At 39.2% G+C, this 20240-nt stretch overlaps 1 protein-coding gene across 1 annotated transcript in view; it reads right to left on the reverse strand.

Annotated features, from left to right (window-relative positions):
* Positions 1-490: 490 nt before the first annotated feature.
* cnih3 (cornichon family AMPA receptor auxiliary protein 3) overlaps positions 491-20240 on the reverse strand; it is a 24224-nt gene continuing 4474 nt past the window's right edge. The window contains exons 2-7 of the mRNA XM_053675912.1: positions 14386-14454; positions 12466-12513; positions 8807-8987; positions 4322-4490; positions 1843-1986; positions 491-1341 (exon numbers count right to left, since the gene is read on the reverse strand). Coding sequence (XP_053531887.1) covers positions 1314-1341; positions 1843-1986; positions 4322-4490; positions 8807-8987; positions 12466-12513; positions 14386-14454 — 639 coding nt within the window. The 3' untranslated portion in view covers positions 491-1313. The remainder of the gene's footprint in view (positions 1342-1842; positions 1987-4321; positions 4491-8806; positions 8988-12465; positions 12514-14385; positions 14455-20240) is intronic.

Below are 20240 nucleotides of genomic sequence, written 5' to 3' on the forward strand. Positions count from 1 at the left end.
CCACTAATATTTGCACCCTTGGTACATATGAGCAACGATCTGGAGAGGTTCTGTGTGGAGGATCAGATCAGATCAGATCCCTCGCCATGTATTCTCCAACCTCAGACTCAGAGCTGTTATCTTGGCAAAGGGAGCTAGCACAAAGTATTGACTAAAAGGGTGCCAATAATTATTAAACACCTATCTTTAACACAGATTTTTTAAAATAAACTATGTTGTGTTTGCAATAGTTTGATATCCATGACAGCAGCGTATTTATGTGAAATTTGGTAAACAAAAATAAATAAATAAATAAAATCAAAAGGTTAAAAAATAAAGACGATTTTTCACAGCTTTCTTTGCTCATATTTACCAAGGGTGCCAATATTAATACACTGTACACACACACACACACACACACACACACATATATATATATATATATATATATATATATATATATATATATATATATATATATATATATAGATCAAATAAAGCAACCTGAACACTGTAACCATAATATTACCACTAACTAGTCCAAACTTTTACCAGCTAACGATCTACACCATGTAGCTTAGTTAGCTATCCTGCTTTTGAATATTATTAATAATAAAGGTGAGATTTATTTCTCAATATTTTGTCTAACGATGAAAGAAGAGACATTTTGGCTACTGTAAACAGCTGCAGTTGCAGACCATGACCAAAAACGAACAAATATGTTATTGTTAGTGACTTATTGCCTGAAATGAATAATAGCGTGAAACGTACTAAATACAGGAAGACTTGAGTGTAATTCTGTATTCTCAGTATCGTATAGAAATAATAATAATGTATAAATAATAATGTATTCTCTGTATCATATGTAAATATAGATTATTTAACTTTTTATCCTTTTAAAACAACTAACAACAGCAAAATACACAAATATCCACAAAACGTATGTGTTTCCTTTGAGAACTGCTTTTGGTCTTCACACTGTACACTGGCCTGGTAAAAATCCACCATTTTGCTTAGGCTTCCCGTCATTTCCCATAACACCTGTTTAAATTTCATATTTATCCTGGATATGTCGAAGGACACGTGATACGTCTGAGTGCAACGTTAATTCCACGTGTGCTACATGTATTATCCCAAGTGCCTCACGTTGTGCAGCTCGTAGGCTTTCCGGAATTTCATGCTTTCATAGCCACACGGTCGAAGCCGTATTTCTTCTGCTCGCCAAATAATTACGTGTTTTTAAAAGGTTCTCGTTTGAGGTCCAGTGATTAGTTTTAATGCTACAACGTTTGAGAAAATAGTCCAAATATTTCCCCTCTGTGCCAAGAGCTCTGTTATGAGGTCACCAAATTGTAGATCATACTGGAAGACAAGAACGGAAAACGATTACATTCAGCTCATGCATTTCATAATTCATAAGAACACATTCACAAGAAAAGGAGGAATAATAACAACAACAACAACAACAACAATAATAATAATAACAATAATAATGTCTCAATTCAATACTGCAGCGTTTATGTGAAACCAAGAGACGCTGATTATAAAGCAATTTAGAAGCATAAAGCAGAACAGACTGAGGGGAGTTACAGTCAATCAGCAACCGCATACTGTGCGTATATTGCATGCTGTAGCCTTATAATTTCCCTTCACTGGAACTAAGACGCCCAAACACAAAGACACAAATTATTTTCTTATGCTACATGCTATTTATTACAGGTAGCTTCTACTACAGCAAACAGATATTTATCAGTGAAGGTATAATAATAATCACGTTTAGTTTTTTAAAATAAATTCCATTATTCAGATGTCACTTGAGCAGGTTGTAGCATTACAGTGGCGGTGTTAATGGTAGACACTCACCAGTAGAGATAATAGAAGAAGGAAAGCACGAAAAAGGACATCTTGCACCACGCCTCTTTCTGGCAGAACTTAAGCGTGTCATCGTCCATGACACTCGCTGGGTCGTAAAGCAGCTCCTTGGTGTCTGTGGGGCTGTGGAAGTACCTGCCGAAAACGGGGAAGAACACACGGTGGGTAGCACTCAACATTAGATCATTTCCCTCTTGCTGGGTAATACTCCACACAATCACAACTTTTGGATGGTTCGAGTTCCCTCAACGCACTCAGCTGGAGCTTGTAAATGTGCAATCAGGGTTCGAACTATACTGAATCTCCTGTGGGTTCCCAGCTGGAGTCGTTCACTGTCAGAGCAAAGAGAATGTGACATAACATCTGTGCGCTACAATCTACTGCAAAGCACAACGCCTTCGAAAAATATATATCACGGGGTACTGTGATAAAAACTCAATCATTTCATATTTACACCGCATCTGCAATGTTTTATGTCATTTCCACATGTAATTTACCAACATCGGGAGTATATAACAATTATAATGATCATTTTTTGACCCCCGGGAAAAGGTAACCGGATTTAAAAAGACGCTTCAGGAAGCTGCACTGTTTTTACTATCATTTTATGTCCTTTCATTTCATTTAACTATTTGCAAAGGCGTGCACCAGCAGTTATACTTGCCCTTTTCTAGCAAGGGGTTAAAGGTGATAAACATAGCTGCTGTTAGGCATGTAAAATATATCATATAAAATGTTTACAAATATATAAAAATATATCAACTTTCCAACGGATGGCTAAAAAGACCGTGTGGCGATGCCTTTGACAGGGAAGGTCTCAAGATCTCGTTGCTGAGGTTAGTCGGGTATTTAATTCCAGTTCAAATGCAGCAAGAGAGACAGTTTGGAGAGATTTTCTGCTCCCTCGCTCTGGTCCTTCATGAGAAAGAAAGCATCAGAAGCCATATAATATCTTGTATAGTATCTACCAACAATTAACATAACGTAACAGAGTATAAACGTGGTTAAATAATGCAATAATACCACAAAGGCTAGCACATTAACAACTAGTAAATATTCACAGTAGTGTCAAAGGCACAGAACTACAATACCCATCAGCCACTGCACAGCAGCTGACCTGCACCTGAATCATGCTGTGGGATAATGAGCACTGTGTATATAAGTCCTGTCTTGTTTTTCCGTTGTTCCGCCTTGCCCTCAGTCCTCGCCCGTGAATGTAGTTCACCTCGTGTCCCGTTGTTGTCTGAGTAACCTAGCACTAAAACGCAGAACTATATCACAAGGCCAACTTTTATAACTGTGCCGTGAAAGCTGACCCAAAAACACAGGAAGACAAACCAGCAGACCGGGCCAAACAGGCAGATGATCAGCTGACTGGTGAAAACAACAAGGTTCTGGTCTTTTAACCCTATATCTCACTCCCCATGTCTCACTCCTCGGGTCTCACTCTTAACCCCATGTCTCACTCTTATAACCCTAACCCTTATTCATGTCACTCTTAACCTCATGTATCACTCTTTTAATGCTAACTCTAATTCGTCACTCTTTTAACCCTAACACTCCTCATGTCTCATTCTTTTAACCCTAACACTCCTCATGTCTCACTCCTCATGTATCACTCTTTAACCCTAACCCTAATTCATGTCTCATTTTTTTAACCCTAACCCTAACACTCCTCATGTCTCAGTCCTCATGTCTCACTCTTTTAACCCTAACCCTAACACTCCTCATGCATCACTCTTTTAACCCTAACCCTAATTCATGGCTCACTCTTATAATCCATGTATCACTCTTTTAACCCAGCATGCTCTGTTAGTGAGTTTAAAGCTGTAAGGGTTTTTGTTGTTGTTTTTTTTTTTTTTTTTAACCAAATTAACACACTGGCACTGTCCATGTGATGTGCATGCACCTGAGCCCCACAGCCAGGAGCAATAGAGCGTCTCCCTCACTTTCAGTAAATGACAGGACTGCAGCAGTATTTCCTTTAAAACGTTTGACAGTATATAGAGTCTCTAAACAGACTTAATAAGAGGCCTGAGCTACACCAGCGTTAGAAAGTTCACTCATTTCAACTAGAATGTTCATTCTTTAAAAACTAGACTGTCCAAATAAAAAAGAATTTTAAGAATGTGATTATATTTGACATTTACAGCTATCAGTATATACACACAGCATGTGGAAAACTCGACCGTTTCTTCAGGTTTCCCGATTATTGCATACAATCGTAATGGTGGTGTGTCATCACACTTCCAATTCTGATTGGTTAGACCATGGTATCATTTATCAAAGGTGATTCTTTTCTCTTAAGGCATAATGAATTTTTGTTTCATTTTTCACTTCCCATAACAATTCTAGCTTCAGATACCGCAAACAATATCGAGTGTCACTAAGCATCAGTAACGGTTTGCCTGAAAATATAATTTTTTGACAAAATCAAAATAATTTAAAGGAAGTCAGCTCAGATGTTTACCTCCATGTGTTGTAGAAAAGCAGAGGGATGTTGAGGCCCACAGTTAGCCACTCTTGGGCACACATGAACATGATACAGAAGAGACCATGGATTGAATACTCTGGAAGCACCAGCTGGTGGAAGGACAGACAAACAGTGATCATTACAGTAACCCAGTACCCTAGAACATCTGAACAAAACAAAAGTACAACAAAGTAAACTTTATAAATAGACTTACTATTTCATATATTCAATGAAATTTCAATATTTCAATATTTCACTTATTAAATATAAGTGGCATCTTTGGTATGTGAGAAAAATGCACTTGAACTTAGCCACACCCCTTATGGGTGAAAACACTCCAACTTTAGCACACGGCCTCAGAATCTAGCCCTCAACAGGCCTTTTGCAGGTTTTGTGCATATCCATAATATATATCATGTGTTGTAGCTGTTTGAGTAAATGAATGGAATAATTCATTGGTAGGCAGCAGCCACATGCTGTACAAATGTCCACAGATTTTAAATAATATCATAATTTGGAAGATCTGGCAAAAAATCCTAGGAATAGGAACCTAAAGGAACCTATTATTCAAGTTTTGTGATGATTCCTCATTTATAACCCTTTCAAATGCCTGCTCAAATCTGATTGGCTGGCGGTGGCCATGTTTTTTTGTTCAGTTCTCAATGTGAACACAGTGGACTGTACAGTCAAAGGTTAGTAAGAAATTTGAGACTGTCAGGACAGAACAGTCAGAACACACCATGGGCTACAAACATGGTCGCTATGGACCACACATCACAAGACACACGCACCTTAGCATGCTCAATCACCTGATTTCTAACCATAAACACCTGTTCCATTTTATATATATACGACTTTTACACACACTATCACTGAACAGTAAATGCTCAGTTTGTGTTCAGTGTTCTGGTTCTTTTAACTTTTGCTAGCCTTTTGACATTCATGGTTTGCCTAGGTCCTGGTTATCTTGTTTGTGCCTCGCTTGACCCATTTTGTGACCCTGATCTTGCCTCATGTATTGGATTTGTATACCTGGAATTTCATTAAAATCACCCTCATGTGCATCTGTCTCAGCCTTCTACCTTATGATTTTGCAGACAACCTGGATGCAGCAGGAGAGCCTGATTAGCAGGATGTGCTCATGGGCAGCGGAGGCAGCAGCTTGCAGACCTCAGCGCCAAGGTGAATCTCCTTTCTCAAGCCCTTGCCTACACCGCTTCATTCCACACTCCAGTTTTGGAAGCCAGCCCACCGATGCCAAATTCTCAGGTGACACGTCCCTCTGCAAGGGCTTCTTACTGCAATGCTTAATGTATTTTGCCAGTTTTGAGGGAATGCCTGAGCCAAAAGTTATTGCACGCTTCATGAACGTGCTCACCAGCAAAGTGCTGAAGTGGGCAATCGTGGTGTGGGAACAAAGAGACGAGTACATGACCTTGTATGAGCAATTCACGGTGGTGTTCCCAGGTGTGTTTGATCGTCAGAACAAAAGCGGTTGGTGAGCAGCTCCTGTCAATAAACCAAGGTGTTTGACTGGTTGTGGGGTTTGCTCTTGAGTTCTGCACAACTGTGGAGGGTAGTGGATGGAACGATGCAGCCCTGAAAGTTTCGCTTACGTCTTCACCCGGAAGTGTTAACTGAAATGGCATACCGTGATGAACCGCTTGCTCTCAATTCCCTCATTACTTTTGCTATCCTCCTTGACCACCTACTCCACAGACGTCGCCCCCAGTGGGAGACTGGGGTCCCCCAGGGATCAATCACCAACCTGTGGTGTGAACAGTAGGCTATGGTGGTATATATTCAGGCCCTCCAACAGGGGTACATCTGCACATCCACATCTCCTGCTTCCTTGGGTTTCTTCTTGGTGGAAAAGAAAGGGGGTGGCCTCCAGCCATGCATTGACTATCAAGGGCTAAATCAACAGTCACTGTCTAGTACTGGTAACCTCTGCCCCTTTTCCCAGAAGTCCTTGACTTCCACCCAGACCTTCATAAATTGACACCCCAACACGTACACGTGATCTTTAGTAAACTGCAGATGTGCAGCAGTGTTCTTTTTGGAGAGCAGTGGCTTTCTTCTTGTAACTCTGCCATGCACAACATTGTTGTTCAGTGTTCTCCTGATGGTGGACTCATGAACATTAACATTAGTTAATGTGAGAGAGGACTTTAGTTGCTTAGAAGTTTGTGACCTCACAGACTATTACACATCGTGCTCTTGGAGTGATCTTTGTTGGTCTCCACTCCTGGGGAGGGGAACAATGGTGTTAAATTTCCTCCATTTGTACACAATCTGTCTGACTGTGGATTGGTGGAGTCCAAACTCTTTAGAGATGGTTTTGTGACCTTTTCCACCATGATGAGCTTCAACAACTCTTTTTTTTTCTGAGGTCCTCAGAAATCTCCTTTGTTCGTACCATGATACACTTCCACAAACACGTGTTGTGAAGATCAGACTCCTGTAAAGATAGATTCCTGTTCTTAAATAAAACAGGGCGCTCACTCATTCACACCTGACTCTAATTTCAGCTTCAAATGAAACTGCTTAAAGCACCACTGTATATACTGTACATTGCCCTCATCTAACTGGCACAAGAGGTGTGATATGATGAGTTTGATTTCAATAATCATAGTCTTATTAAAGCCCTATGCCCTTTCCTCTATATGCCTTGGCACTGTGTTCAACGAGACAAAACCAGCCATGTTTTGCAGCAATGTCAAGTACAAAGCAAGAATCATAAATACAGGCAACTTCAACACACTTATCTTTTGTCTCGTGTTCAATGTCAGCAGGGAGCAGTATTTTCAAATCACCACAACACAGTTTGGTTGGCATACTGCATGTACATCTTAAAACTGAATACATGAAAACAATTAAGACTATACAATTCAGACTACAGACTGCTGGGGACGGGTCTAATTAATGGGATGCTGCTGAGAAAATCGAGCTCCTGAGTCTAGGAACGTCAAGGGTCTATCAAGTGCACTTTCCTCGCACTACTCAGTATTACAGGGATGTGAATGAGTGGCACTTCATGCCTCACTTACCTAATAAGTGACTACTCACCTGCTACTCTCTCTCTCACACTCTCTCTCTCACTCTCTCTTTCTAGTTCTATTTCTGCATCCCCACTAGCTGCTTTTTTTAGTGCTCAACAATTAACAGGTTTTTTTCCCCTGCTAATTTCTACTTGTGGCAAAATATCCTCATGCACTGGGTGTCAAAAGAGCTCCTACTCTTCAATTACTGTCTTTTTCTTTTAACAGTAGCAATAATTAAGCACAACAATAAATACACACATTTTCTCCTTGAAGGACTCCTATGCTCCCAATATAGGACTGCCAGTGAACTGATTTTTCCATGAAGCTGTTCAGACTTTGCATTTGTCACTGAAGCTGTGGCTTCTTCCAGGTTGGAAAATGTTAAGTGTAGTAACACAAATGCTACAAACTACTGTTTACTATACTAACAACAAAAAAAAAGTAAGTACAAATTTTTAAGCCAGTAACAAAAGACCTATATAAGGTTCCATAAACAATATAAATGAAATATAAAACGTTTTTGTTCTCTATTAATCTTTTAATGAAAAAAATTCATGTTTTTTCCTTCTTTATGATCACAGAAGTGTTGAGTTCGAGTCCACCTTTGTCAAGTTCGAGACCAATCGAGTCCAAAATGGCCGAGTCCAGACGAATCCAGAAAGAAATTAAATTGAAAAAAGATTTGTAATTGCAATTAAAAACTCAACACTGAGCTGTTAAATGAATATTTTAACCTTCACAACCCAATGGTAACATAAAACGTAACAGAAAATACCACTTTTACATCTTACCATTGCCATTTAATATTTTTATTTCATGTCATCGGCACCTCAACTAGTTTCAATGTAAAATAAAATAGACTTCACTGTATGACATATACAGTGATTCTTATTAAATTTACTAAAATTAACTAAGATAGTTAGTTACATGTGTCCCAGAAGGCAAAAAACTAATAATTTACACTGATCATCCCATTCCAAAGTTTACACCCCCCTCACTCTTAATGTATCGTGTTGCCTCTTGAGCATCAGTGAATGTTTACACCGTTATATGATAGTCATGTACGAGTCCCTCAGTGTGAAAAGATGGATCTCAACACCATATAGCCGCTGTTGGAAAGGACTCAAATATACAGCAGATGCTGGAAAAGCAAAGAATGAGCAGGACCTGGAGGATTTTTCTGAAGATTCATAGCGCACTATATGAGATAGTATCTCATGGACCCTAATGTGTGGATCTCCTCCTCAAACGTCAACTCACCACCATTTTCTCAAGTGTTCGTTTACACTAAGCTAATGTAAATATTTTACTCAGTTTTATATTGCATTAATTTAACTAGTGAAGAAATAGTAACTCCGGTTCAACTTTTCAGTTAAAATGGATTTATTTAATCAATCACGCAAAATATATTAGAACTTCAAAACGGCAACACACTAACAAAAAAAGCTGACAAATTCAACAAAAACATTATTATTGATGTGGAATTTACACATGGACGGATCTTCATAGAATGCTGCGAAGTCAATTGTCCAGGTCACATATTTAGTCGATGTAGCCTTTGATCGCCAGCAAAAAAAAGGTTCACAGGTCTTCAGTGGTTCACATTTCAAATCAGTATCCTGAATACAGAGAGGATAAAATAAGAGATGATGTTAGTCTACACTGATGCATTCATTCACATTCATCATGATGACAACTGTTCTCATTCTCAAGACTGCAGATTGTGATTTTTCTTTTTAGTATTGTCATGGAATGATGGCTGAGACGGATGCAGTTGCGGTTTTATTAGAATTGCAGGAAGAAAAAGCCGAAACGTGAGTCACAATCGAGAACTGGAAACGCTCAGAAGTCAGGCGATGTACGAACAACAACGCCAGGGAGAATCCAAAAAATACAAACTAGGGAACAGAATGAGATCAAGAACCGGAACAGAACAGAACAGAACAAAACAAAACAAAACACAAAACAAAACACAAAACAAAACAAAACAAAACAAAACAAAACAAAACAAAACAAAACAAAACAAAACAAAACAAAACAAAACAAAACAAAACAAAACGGCCTGGTAAAGACAGGCAGGTACAAGCTGGACAATACTTCACACTAAACAAAGATACACAAGGGTTTAAATATACAAACCAATCAAGGGGCAAACTGAATGCAGGTGAGAGTAATTAGGAAACACAAGGGAGACAGCCAGTGACAGGACATGGGAGCAAGCAATGAATCAAAACAAAACACATTTGGCAAGGAAATACGTATGGGTAAATGATATATATTTTATTCACTAGCTGTCTAAAGTGTATGAAAATGTGTACAGTGTGTTACTAGTCATAAGGAAAAAAACTAAAGGCTAAGCAAAAGTCAGAGGAGATGGCAGCAGACACTTCAGGAGTCACCTCAGGTCACGTGCCCATAAACACACCAAAGCCATCATTTCATTGCTGTGATATGGGATCTTGCAAATCAGAAACACATTTGGCCATGTTTGAGCAGATTGCTCGGAAGATGATGGACAAGTAGTGAAAAAAACAGTTTATGACATCATTCAAAATGGTGGACAGTCAACATGGCTGACATTATCCACGTGAAAAAAACAATGAGTTTTCAATAAATTTCAAAAATCACTGACAGGACGTACCCTCGATATTTTTAATGTTGGTGTGTGTTCACTTTGGCCTATTCCAGGGACTCGTAGGGAAAGTAGAACTGTGGATTTAGCACAAGTCTTTCAAATGATCTAAAGAAAAACATTAAAGCTAGTATAACACTTCACCACTAGGTGGCACTAGAGCAAAACTTCTTCTGGTACGTTCAGAGTGTGGTCCTGAATATACATAAGAAGTTTGGTGCTGATATGTAAATGTATTGCAGAGATATAACTTAGGATCCTGTATTTTGCCTTTGCAGCAACACTGCGGGAGAACGGTTAAGATGATATGATCCAAATGTTAATCATTTTTTGGTGCAATTTGTAGGAGGAGTAGAGAAAATACTGATTAGATTAGAACATCTAATTAAATGGAAATTGATGTCCTAGGGTCCATTGAACTGGCACTGAAATTTTGGCCAAACTGTTCAAAAGACCATAAACAGGTTTTTGAAATGTGGCCAAACTTTGACCTGTTGGTGCTGCTAGAGCTTTGGGAGCTTGGAGCCCAGATTTGGTGCATTTGTAGCTGAATGTGTCCTGAAGCTGTGTACCAAATTTCACAACTTTTTACCACACAGTTCTATGGGCTGCCATAGACACCCTAGCCAGAATAATAATAATACTAAGCAGAAAAACAATGGGTTCCTAATGAGAACCTTGAATTCTGTCATTTTTGTCTGCATGGTCTGAAGATTCTATTTTCATTAAAACTGGTTGAACGGTCTAGCAGGATTTGAAAATGTAGGTTTTCAAAGCAGTTCAAAATGGCCGCCAGCAAGTCCGGTCGACCATGGCGTAATTGGTATCACTGTTCTCGGCATGACTCGAGGAATCTTTCAAGATCAGCCTCATGACAATAGGCAAAAGTAATCAAATGCTATTAGCATTTCTTTTTTTTATTTCATACATTAGCTAATAGGCTACCTATCGGTTCTGTCACATACATACTGTATATTACCGTAAATACAGAATATAATGATAATATAATATATTTATATCACACAGTAATAATCTTACATTCAGACGTTTGTTACCAAGTATATACACCTAATTTTTCTAAACAATTTCATCAGGCAGCATTTATCTTAACAAGCTATCAAGCTTAATCAACAAAAAGTTGACTAGCTGCAGGCTAACAAACTGAATGCCAAATAAATTAACCACGTTAGCTGCAATATTAACATATTTAACCTTTTAATGTTTCTACTGAACCATAATGTTTTGTCATTTATTTTAAAAATCAATAAATGTTCAGCGATACTTACCCCATGAGGAAAGTCCATCCTGTCGAACCAGTCCATTACATCTCATCTCACGCACTACATTTTTCAATTCTTCATGCTTCTCCTCCAGTTTCTCTCTTTCTATTTATTTATTTTATTTACATTAAATAAATAAATATGCCTATGATATAAATAATAAAACGACTAAATGCAGCAATATATACAATAAGCGCGTCAATATTGTGAAATAATTCAATCAATATGTAAAACTGGAATCACAATCATGAAATATTAAGTATTATTATTATTAAAAGAGCATTATGAAAAAAGTAACCTTTAAAACCTTCATGTAATAAAAAAAATAACATCACTGAGCATGTCAAAATATGAATTACTTATTTCATTTTGATTAAATGATATTGCATAGTTTTTTTTTACCTTACGGTTTGGCAAATCAATTTCAAAACCATCAAACCCCTTATATAATGCATAATATTGAGCATAATGCATGATATGGTGTGTTTCTTCAGATTTTGCAGTCTTGTTCCGTTCCAGTCTCATTTCTTGCGAGACAGCTACACAATTTTACAACAAATTTTAGATGCAGAATAATTCAATGAATTTAATATGCATATGGTCTGGTTAACTCTCTGATACTGATTGCAATCCATCCTGATCCCATCAATTCATCCAACTTTATTAAAAAAATTCTTTATCTTTGTTATCACATCACATGCCTAAGCATGCAATTGGTCGATAATATGTGTGCTCTCAGACTAGGAGACTCCTGTTGACCGACCAGTCTGGGAGACCTGCCAATGCCTGCTGACCTGCCAGCCAGACCAAGCTGGTCAAGCTGGGAGGCAAAGTGGCCAACCTACTAGACCACACTAACACCAGCTAGACCAGGCTGGGAGACCAGTTAAACCAGCCTAATCCAGCTAAAACCAGTAAACCATTTTAGGCTGGTCTAAGCTGTTTTTTCAAGCATGGATTACGAGAAGAAGCATTATAGCCACAACTGAACTAAGGGTTGGAGTAAATAATGTAGGCATTGTTTGGGTAGTAAGCACCTAGTTTAACCTATCTTAAAGCACCTAGAGGATCTAGTATAACCACAATATATAAAATCATAACGTCTGTTTGTGCTCAAAGCTGCCATGATTGGATATTTCTCATTAAACGTTGAATAGACAGATATGGTATAACAGTATAATTTACCTTTCGGAGCAGACAGCATATTCGCTCAATGTTCCGAAGTCTTTCACGCTGTGGAGAGAAACAAAGACATGTTAAGTCAGATCTGTCCATCACCCTCATTTCGGCAAATCTGGCCAGTTGTCTGTAATTCTGCTTCCTGCATAAAGCAGAAATTTAAGCACCAAGAGAGAATGTAAAATAAGCTCCTTTTCCTGGCAGAATTTCAATTTTGCTCATCACCTCAATCCCTCATCGATGACGCAGTACTCACTCGTGCTGCACTCGACCCTGACACAGTTGGACAAGAAAAGCACATCATGATACTTTTTATTGACTACAGTTCAACATTTAACAGAACTGTACCAGCTGAACTGACATTAAAGCGAAGTAGGCTGGCAGGTCCATCTCCAATTAGGTATTGGACCTTCTGTCTAACAGACCCCAGATGGTAAGTTTTGGCCACACAGACAGTAAGTATGGGAATTCCCCTGGGCTGCTGCCTCAACCCCCTGCTGTACATTCTGTTCACCCAGATACAGCATCAGCAATATCCTCAAGTTTGCAGACAACACAATGAGTCTGCCTACAGGAGGAAGATTCTAGACCTGTCCACCTTGTGCCAAAATACCAACCTGACTCTGAAGGTCAGGAAGAACAGAGGGGCTTACATTCCTGTCAACATCACCGGTTCACCTGTGGAAATTATCAGCAGCTTTAGATATCAGACTCGGAATCTTTACCCCCAAACACCAGCAGCATCCTCGGAGAGGCACAGCAATGTCTGTCCCTTCTTAGGAGACATAAGACTTTGTGTGGTCAACTTACACACTAGAGAGTGTCCTGATTGGGAACATCGCAGCGTGGTTTGACTATCTGAGCACAAACAACCATACAACCTCAATGAGAACTGCATCAGAAATCATTATTTACTTACTCAGAAGCAGGACGAGAGCCCAGTCTATAATTATGGACTCCTCTCACTGCACCGCCTTGTTCACCCCTAAATTAAACACCTCCATAGCATTACAAAACAGTGTTTCTTTCCACAGAACTGCTGCTGACTGGGCATGTCTTTGTTTTTCCTTACCAATCTGTGTAAACTCTAGAGACTGTTACGTGTGAAATTCCCAGAAGATCAGCAGTTTCTGAAATACCAGCCTGTCTGGCACCAACAATCATGACACAGTAAAAGTAACTGAAATCACATTTATTCCCCATTCTGATGGCTGACGTGAACATTAACTGATCTGATTTGAAGCTCTTAATGCACATAACATCTGCATGATGTCATGTATTGCTTCTGCTATCACATGATGGGATGAGCAGGTGGACAGGTGTTCTCACACTTGATTGTCATCCCATTAACTGAATACACCTGACTCTAATTTCATATTAACTGCTAATCCTAGGCGTTTACATACTTTTGCCACTCTCAGATATGTAATACCGGATCATTTTCCTCAATAAATAAATGACCATGGACAAGATCTTTGTCTCATTTGTGTAACTGGGTTTTCTTTGTCTACTTTCAGGACTTGTGTGAAAATCTGTCGATGTTTTAGCATGTTTATGCAGAAATATAGAAAATTCTAAAGGGGTCATAAACTTTCAAGCACCACTGTACGCTTAAATTCAAGCATTAGTTTAAATTCAATAGCTTGCAGCTCGACAAGTTACAATTACAAAGTACTACAACTTCCCAAACAGTGTGAAAATACTGTTTTACTGCAGTCTACTGCCATGTATCCTCACACACACACACACACACACACACACAGGCATGCACACGCACACACACACACACACGCACACACACACACACACACACACACACACACACACACACACACAGGCACGCACACGCACACACACTTCATTTGTATGGAGAAGCAGGCCAGTACAAGTAACATCACCATCATTAAGTCTATAAAAAGTACTTACGGCATGGAATGGATTGCCCTGATCAATTGGGACTTTAAAGTCCGCATGGAGCTCATCAAAGGCTGTAATCTACAGAGAAAAGAACAGATCGTTAGAAATATATAAATATATATAATATACAGTACTGTGCACAAGCTTTAGGCACCCTATTTATTTTTTTAGTATGCACTTTGTTATAAATTTTTTATTATATGACTTCTACATTATCAAGTCAGTACTAAAACATTTTAGATTCCCAAACATTAGCTTTCTAGCAGAAAATTCCATGTTACAGAAAAATGTTTGGATGTCAGTAAAGAAAGCAGCGTATTAAGAGGTAAGAGACACTTTTCAGATATAAAACACACACAATGACGGCTGCTGGGTTTCGCTACAGAAATAAGAAGCGAGTGCGACAGTCAAAGTCTCCAGAAGAACCGTGACTGGTTCTGCAACACGCTCGATAACCCTTATAGCTCATGTCCTTATTAAACTGCACTAATAGTACCGGAGACTACTATTTTTATTTATTTATTTGTTTGTTTGTTTGTTTGTTTGTCACACCAAACATTGACTTTGTTTCATTTACTATTGTTTACTGTACTTTACGGTATATTTTTAATGGAGAAACATTTAATTGAATTATTTTGAAGTCATCGTCACTCTACAGCAATTCTTTGCTTGTGCCTAAACATTTTGTTTATATTTATATATAATGTGAAAAATTTGGCAGCATGGAGGTCAAGAGTGTTAGTTAACGTTCACATCAAACAGCAGAATGAAGAAAAAGTGTGATGGTGATGGAACCAATGGTTGGTGGTCCCAGACAGGGATTTTCACACACACACACACACACACACACACACACACACACACACACACACACACACAAAAGCCTCTAGAGTTTACACAGAATGGTACAGAAAATAAAAACTAAATAAAACATCCAGTGAGCAGAGGGTCTGCAGGCTGAAACTCCTTGTTGTTGATGAATGAGATTAGAAGAGAATAATCAGACTGGCCTGATCTTACCGGAAGTCTATACTATATACTCAAATAATCACTCTTTACAACCGTGGTGAGCAGAAAAGCATCTCAGAACGCAAAAATTCATCTTGAGGTGAATGGACTGTAACAGCAGAGAACCACAACAAGGTTCTACTCCCGGCAGCCGAGAGCAAGAGATTCAGAAAAGACCCGGTGATTATTTATTTATTTATTTTCAACTGTACAATTTGGGTGAGCCTGTGCTTGTGATAGCCTCAGATTCCTGTTCATGATATCCCTCAGGAACTCGACATGGTCTTCTGTTGTAGCCCATCCACCTCAGGGTTTGATGAGAGCATGCTGAGATGCTTTTCTGCTCACCGCGGTTGGAAAGAGTGATCACTTGAGTTACTATAGTTGATTAGATGTTTTGCATTGTGTGTATTATATTATATATAATTGAAGAAATGTATTCAAGATGCTGAATTAGAGTAATCTAATCATAAAACATCAACTGTGTGACATTCCAGTGTTTGAGTCCTTCCCATCCGCACCACACTGCTGCGTTGGAGCTGTAGATGCGTTAAATCTCACTGTTTCAAATTCGAATCGTTTCGACTTCCCAAACTCTTGTATTTCAGCATGGCCAGATGTTTGTTCTGCCCAGCTCTGATGGAGTTGGAAGAAAGATATGATGAACGCCCGATATATTTGGGTCCAGAGCATCTTGACGAGTTCTGACAGAGCTTTGTACTAACTGCAGCATAACGCTGATTTCTCACTGACGTGTGAAGCTTGCAGGCTAGGAGAATACTGCTGACATTACATTCCTCTGACAATGCGTGGTCACAGCAGGGAGTAGAGCAAACAGCATGCATGCTGCTGAGCCCTCTAAGAAGAATAAGATACTTAAATATACCTTCACGTAAACTGGGTGAACTTTGACCTCAGTGCCAAGGCATGAAATCCAAGCATACTTTCAGTTAGCTTAAAACTCCTGCAATGCCAGGGTCTGTATGCACTCCCTTATCTGGACAGTCCTAACAGCAGGGGATGAGCCAGACAATGTGTTTGATACAATGGCGTAACCTACCCTAAAGAAAAATAAAGCTGCTCTGAACAGCCATCAGCTACTAAAACACAGGCCAAGAGACGGTCCACCAACTGGATCAGTTCGGCCTGTGTTTTGGCAGCTGGTGGCTGGTCAGACAAAGCTGGAGTTGCTAGGGTAGGACTAAAACATCAGTCACAATAAAGGTTCCGTTGTCAACTGCGCAGTTCATTGGCACGAGGTCTTAAATCACGTAGCAGGCAAGCCTTCCGGATGCGAAGACACCGCCATCTCAATTTCGCATACAGTCATGCAGTTCAGTGTTAGCCGAATGCTCAGTGCCCATCAGCCATATCACAAAGGCCTGTATTGCTAGTAGTGACAAGGGCATGTGCATGCACCCTCCGGCGTTGGTCCAGTGCATGTTTCCTCGTTTGGGATGTGCCCTTTCAATAAGTGTTCTCCCTGTAAAGAGGGAAGCTGTACTGACAGACGCCTCCATATGTTGCCATCATATCAAAGTCTTTGAAATGAAAGTTGTCTCTAATTCTGCAAAATCTTCAGGGGGTCACACACTCTAGTTCAGACTGACAACACGTAAGACGGTGGTGTCTTACATCAACCACCAAGGGTGCATAAAACTGCAAGCACTGTTGAGGTTGACAAGCAGATGTACAAGTAGACAAATGCACAATCCCACCTCTGCCTTGCGTACGTGGCGTTTGCATGTTCTCTTTGTGCTTTGGGGGTTTCTCCCGGGTACTCTAGTTTCCTCCACTGGTCCAAAGACGTGCATTATAGGCCAACTGGCATGTCCAAATTGTCCTTAGTGTGTGAATGAGTGTGTGTGTGCGACTGTGCCCTGTGATAAGTTGGCACCGTGTCCAGGGTTTCCCGTGATCGAGTTCCCTGCAACCCTGTGTGGAAAAAGCGGTGCTGAAAATGGACGGATGGATGTTATGGTCCAAACAGTTGTCCATGACTATTCTGCATAAATTTGCTTACTAGTGCATCCTTTTGCTACGGAATACAGCATGAAACAGGCATTCCCTCTATCACTTAAAATTCAGTCCATATCCTGCATTATTCATGATCGGCCATTCTATAATAATTGCATACAAATCCATCTTTCAAAAAAGTAAGTGGCCTTTGATGCAGAAAACACAAGTGGCACATGAATAATTGAACAGCTCTCTTTAAATGTTAACAGAGACTGAAACACACTTGAACTGGGTCAGTTTCCTCAGTCTGTTCCTGCAAACAGTAACGAGAAACTTGATTAAAATCTTCATTAAGTCTTAATATTTAAGACCCTTTTCAATGCTGTCTAATCATGCAGACATGAACACATTAGCCCCAAAATGCAGGAAAGTCATGAAAAAATAAACCAGTATGAAATGTTCTGGAAAAAAGTAGATTAACATTGAGCGATGTAGCCAATACAACCACAGTCTATGTTCTTGAGAAAAATTTGTTTTTAAAGGGGCATATGTAGAATGCCTAACTAATAGGTTCTTCCAACACAAGTTTTATCAGCCTACCGATACACTTCGTTTTTCTGTGCCCTATATTTCCCCTTCCAGTGCTCTATCTGTTCATAAGGACAACTGACTTTTATATTAATTCACTGAATTTGTCTCACTCCTTTTCCATCTAGATTTCATTGAATCCTTTTTAATCAGTAGAAATACAGTATAGAGCAGAAGGATCATTACAAATCTAAAATTGATCAGTGTTTGAGCTTTGATCAACAGCTACAGCTGTTTAGGTCACTGGTTTTACAGTTATTACAACATCGATTCTTCATATTGCTCCAATGGAAAATAGTAATAGATAATAGTAATAACAGGACAACAAACTAACTTTATTCCACTTAACAGCTGTTAAATGTCAGGTATAGGTCTTCAATCGGTAATGAGATTCAGTCTTTCTTTAATTATTAATCTACCTTTGTATTGGGTTGCTTTTATAATAATAATAATAATAATAATAATAATAATAATAATAATAATAATAATAATAAAGATCCGTTCGCACCCTATTGTTATTCTATATTTTCTTCTTCTTCTTCTTCTTCTTCTATGGCAGCCAATAGAACTGTCCGGTACAAAGTTGTAAAATTTGGCACACTGATTGGGGAAGGTCTTAGGAACATTCTGACCAAATTTGGCCAAGTGCTGCCAACGTTCTAGCGCCACCATCGGGTAAAATTTTAGCCTAATTTGGAAATACATTTATGGTCATACCTTTTGAACCATGTGTCCACAATTTAAAAGCCTGGCTCTGGGTCGGGACGAGTTCAACGCACCCTACTATGGCAATTTATGCATAATTAGATTTTCTGCCATCTTGGATTTTTTCAAAAACTGTTTTTCGCTAATCCTCCTACAAACGCTGTCCAATCGTCACCAGATTTCGCACACGTCATATTCTGAGTAAGCCTCACAAAAGTTACTAAATGAGTTTTGAATACTCCAACGATTTGCCTGTAATGGGTGGGCAAATCTGCTGATGACGCTGCCAAACAGGAAGTGAGTCTGTATTTCAGCAATGAATTGCGCACTGACACAAAACTTAGTAGGCAACTTCAGGACCATGCAACAAATTTTGTGACAGCGCCACTTACTGGTCAAAAGTGTGTGTGTGTGGGGGGGGGTTTAAACCCCAGACTTATGAGAAAAAAAACATAAATACCTTAAAAAAATTTTAAATTGCAAGAAGAAAACGTCAAAGTAGCAACAAACAACACCACAGTTCACAGCAGTAGAGGCAGCAGCAGTAGTAATGCCACCCTGCTGCCCATTTGTTCATCTAGACCTTTCCTCCTACAGTCAGAGAAGTCCACCATTTTCCATGGTAAAAACATACATGTCATGAGTGAAACAACAAATCACTCTTGAATTGATCTGCCTGAAGTTCTGGCTCTTCTTTCCTGTGATTGCTTGGGCAACAATTGTAGTGCATCTGTGAATGTCTGGGTTTTGGCCCCCAAAAATGCTGCTTGCAGCTTTAACTATTATTATTATTATTATTATTATTGATAAAAACTTATATAGATGTACCAAAAGAAAAGAAAAGCTCATTTGGGAACACTTATTATAACGTGCAGATGTGCAGATTTATCTGCTAAGAATTTCCGTATCTGTTCTGCTGAAGGTTGAGGACAATAACATGATGAACAGGTTGCTCTCTCTCCTCAACTCGACTGCCTCAAAATGCACCGCCTCACCATTTTATCAGGTACACCTACCATCTAGGTTACTCAGTAAGTGTATACTGACTGCTGCTGTGCACAATTTGTCCACAACCCCAGTGAAACGAAACCACCGCAGGACCCGTGCTGACAATGCTCTGCACAGGACGAACAATGATACAGTGGTGACAGCTGTGTGTAGTGCTGGTATGTGTGTATCAGGCTCAGGAGCATTACTGGGGTTTTTTGTGTGTTTTTTTGTTTTTTTTACACTATATATGACTGGCTACTTCAAAATACACAAAACACAAATCCTGAAAATGACTGGGAACTTTGAGTCCAGTCCTCAGCCAACTCTGCAGAAGGAACACAACAGAAACGCACTAAAGAATAGAATCTTGCAAATTTGATCACATAAACAAAAAATTGCAATAAAAAAAGTGTGATTAAATATGATTAACTGCTGCATACATTTTTTGAAGGTCTGCTTCCACTAGGTTTTGGAATATTCACTCTCTATGGTTACTTAGAGAATAGAGAAAATAAACTTTTCATTCAAAAACCATACAGAAGGCGATAGTGTGTGCACACTGCCATGCCACATACGGATTTAATGAGCTACAGCTGTCACTGAGAATTTGAATG

This window comes from Ictalurus punctatus, chromosome 25, assembly GCF_001660625.3.
Source record: "Ictalurus punctatus breed USDA103 chromosome 25, Coco_2.0, whole genome shotgun sequence".
NCBI lineage: Eukaryota > Metazoa > Chordata > Actinopteri > Siluriformes > Ictaluridae > Ictalurus > Ictalurus punctatus.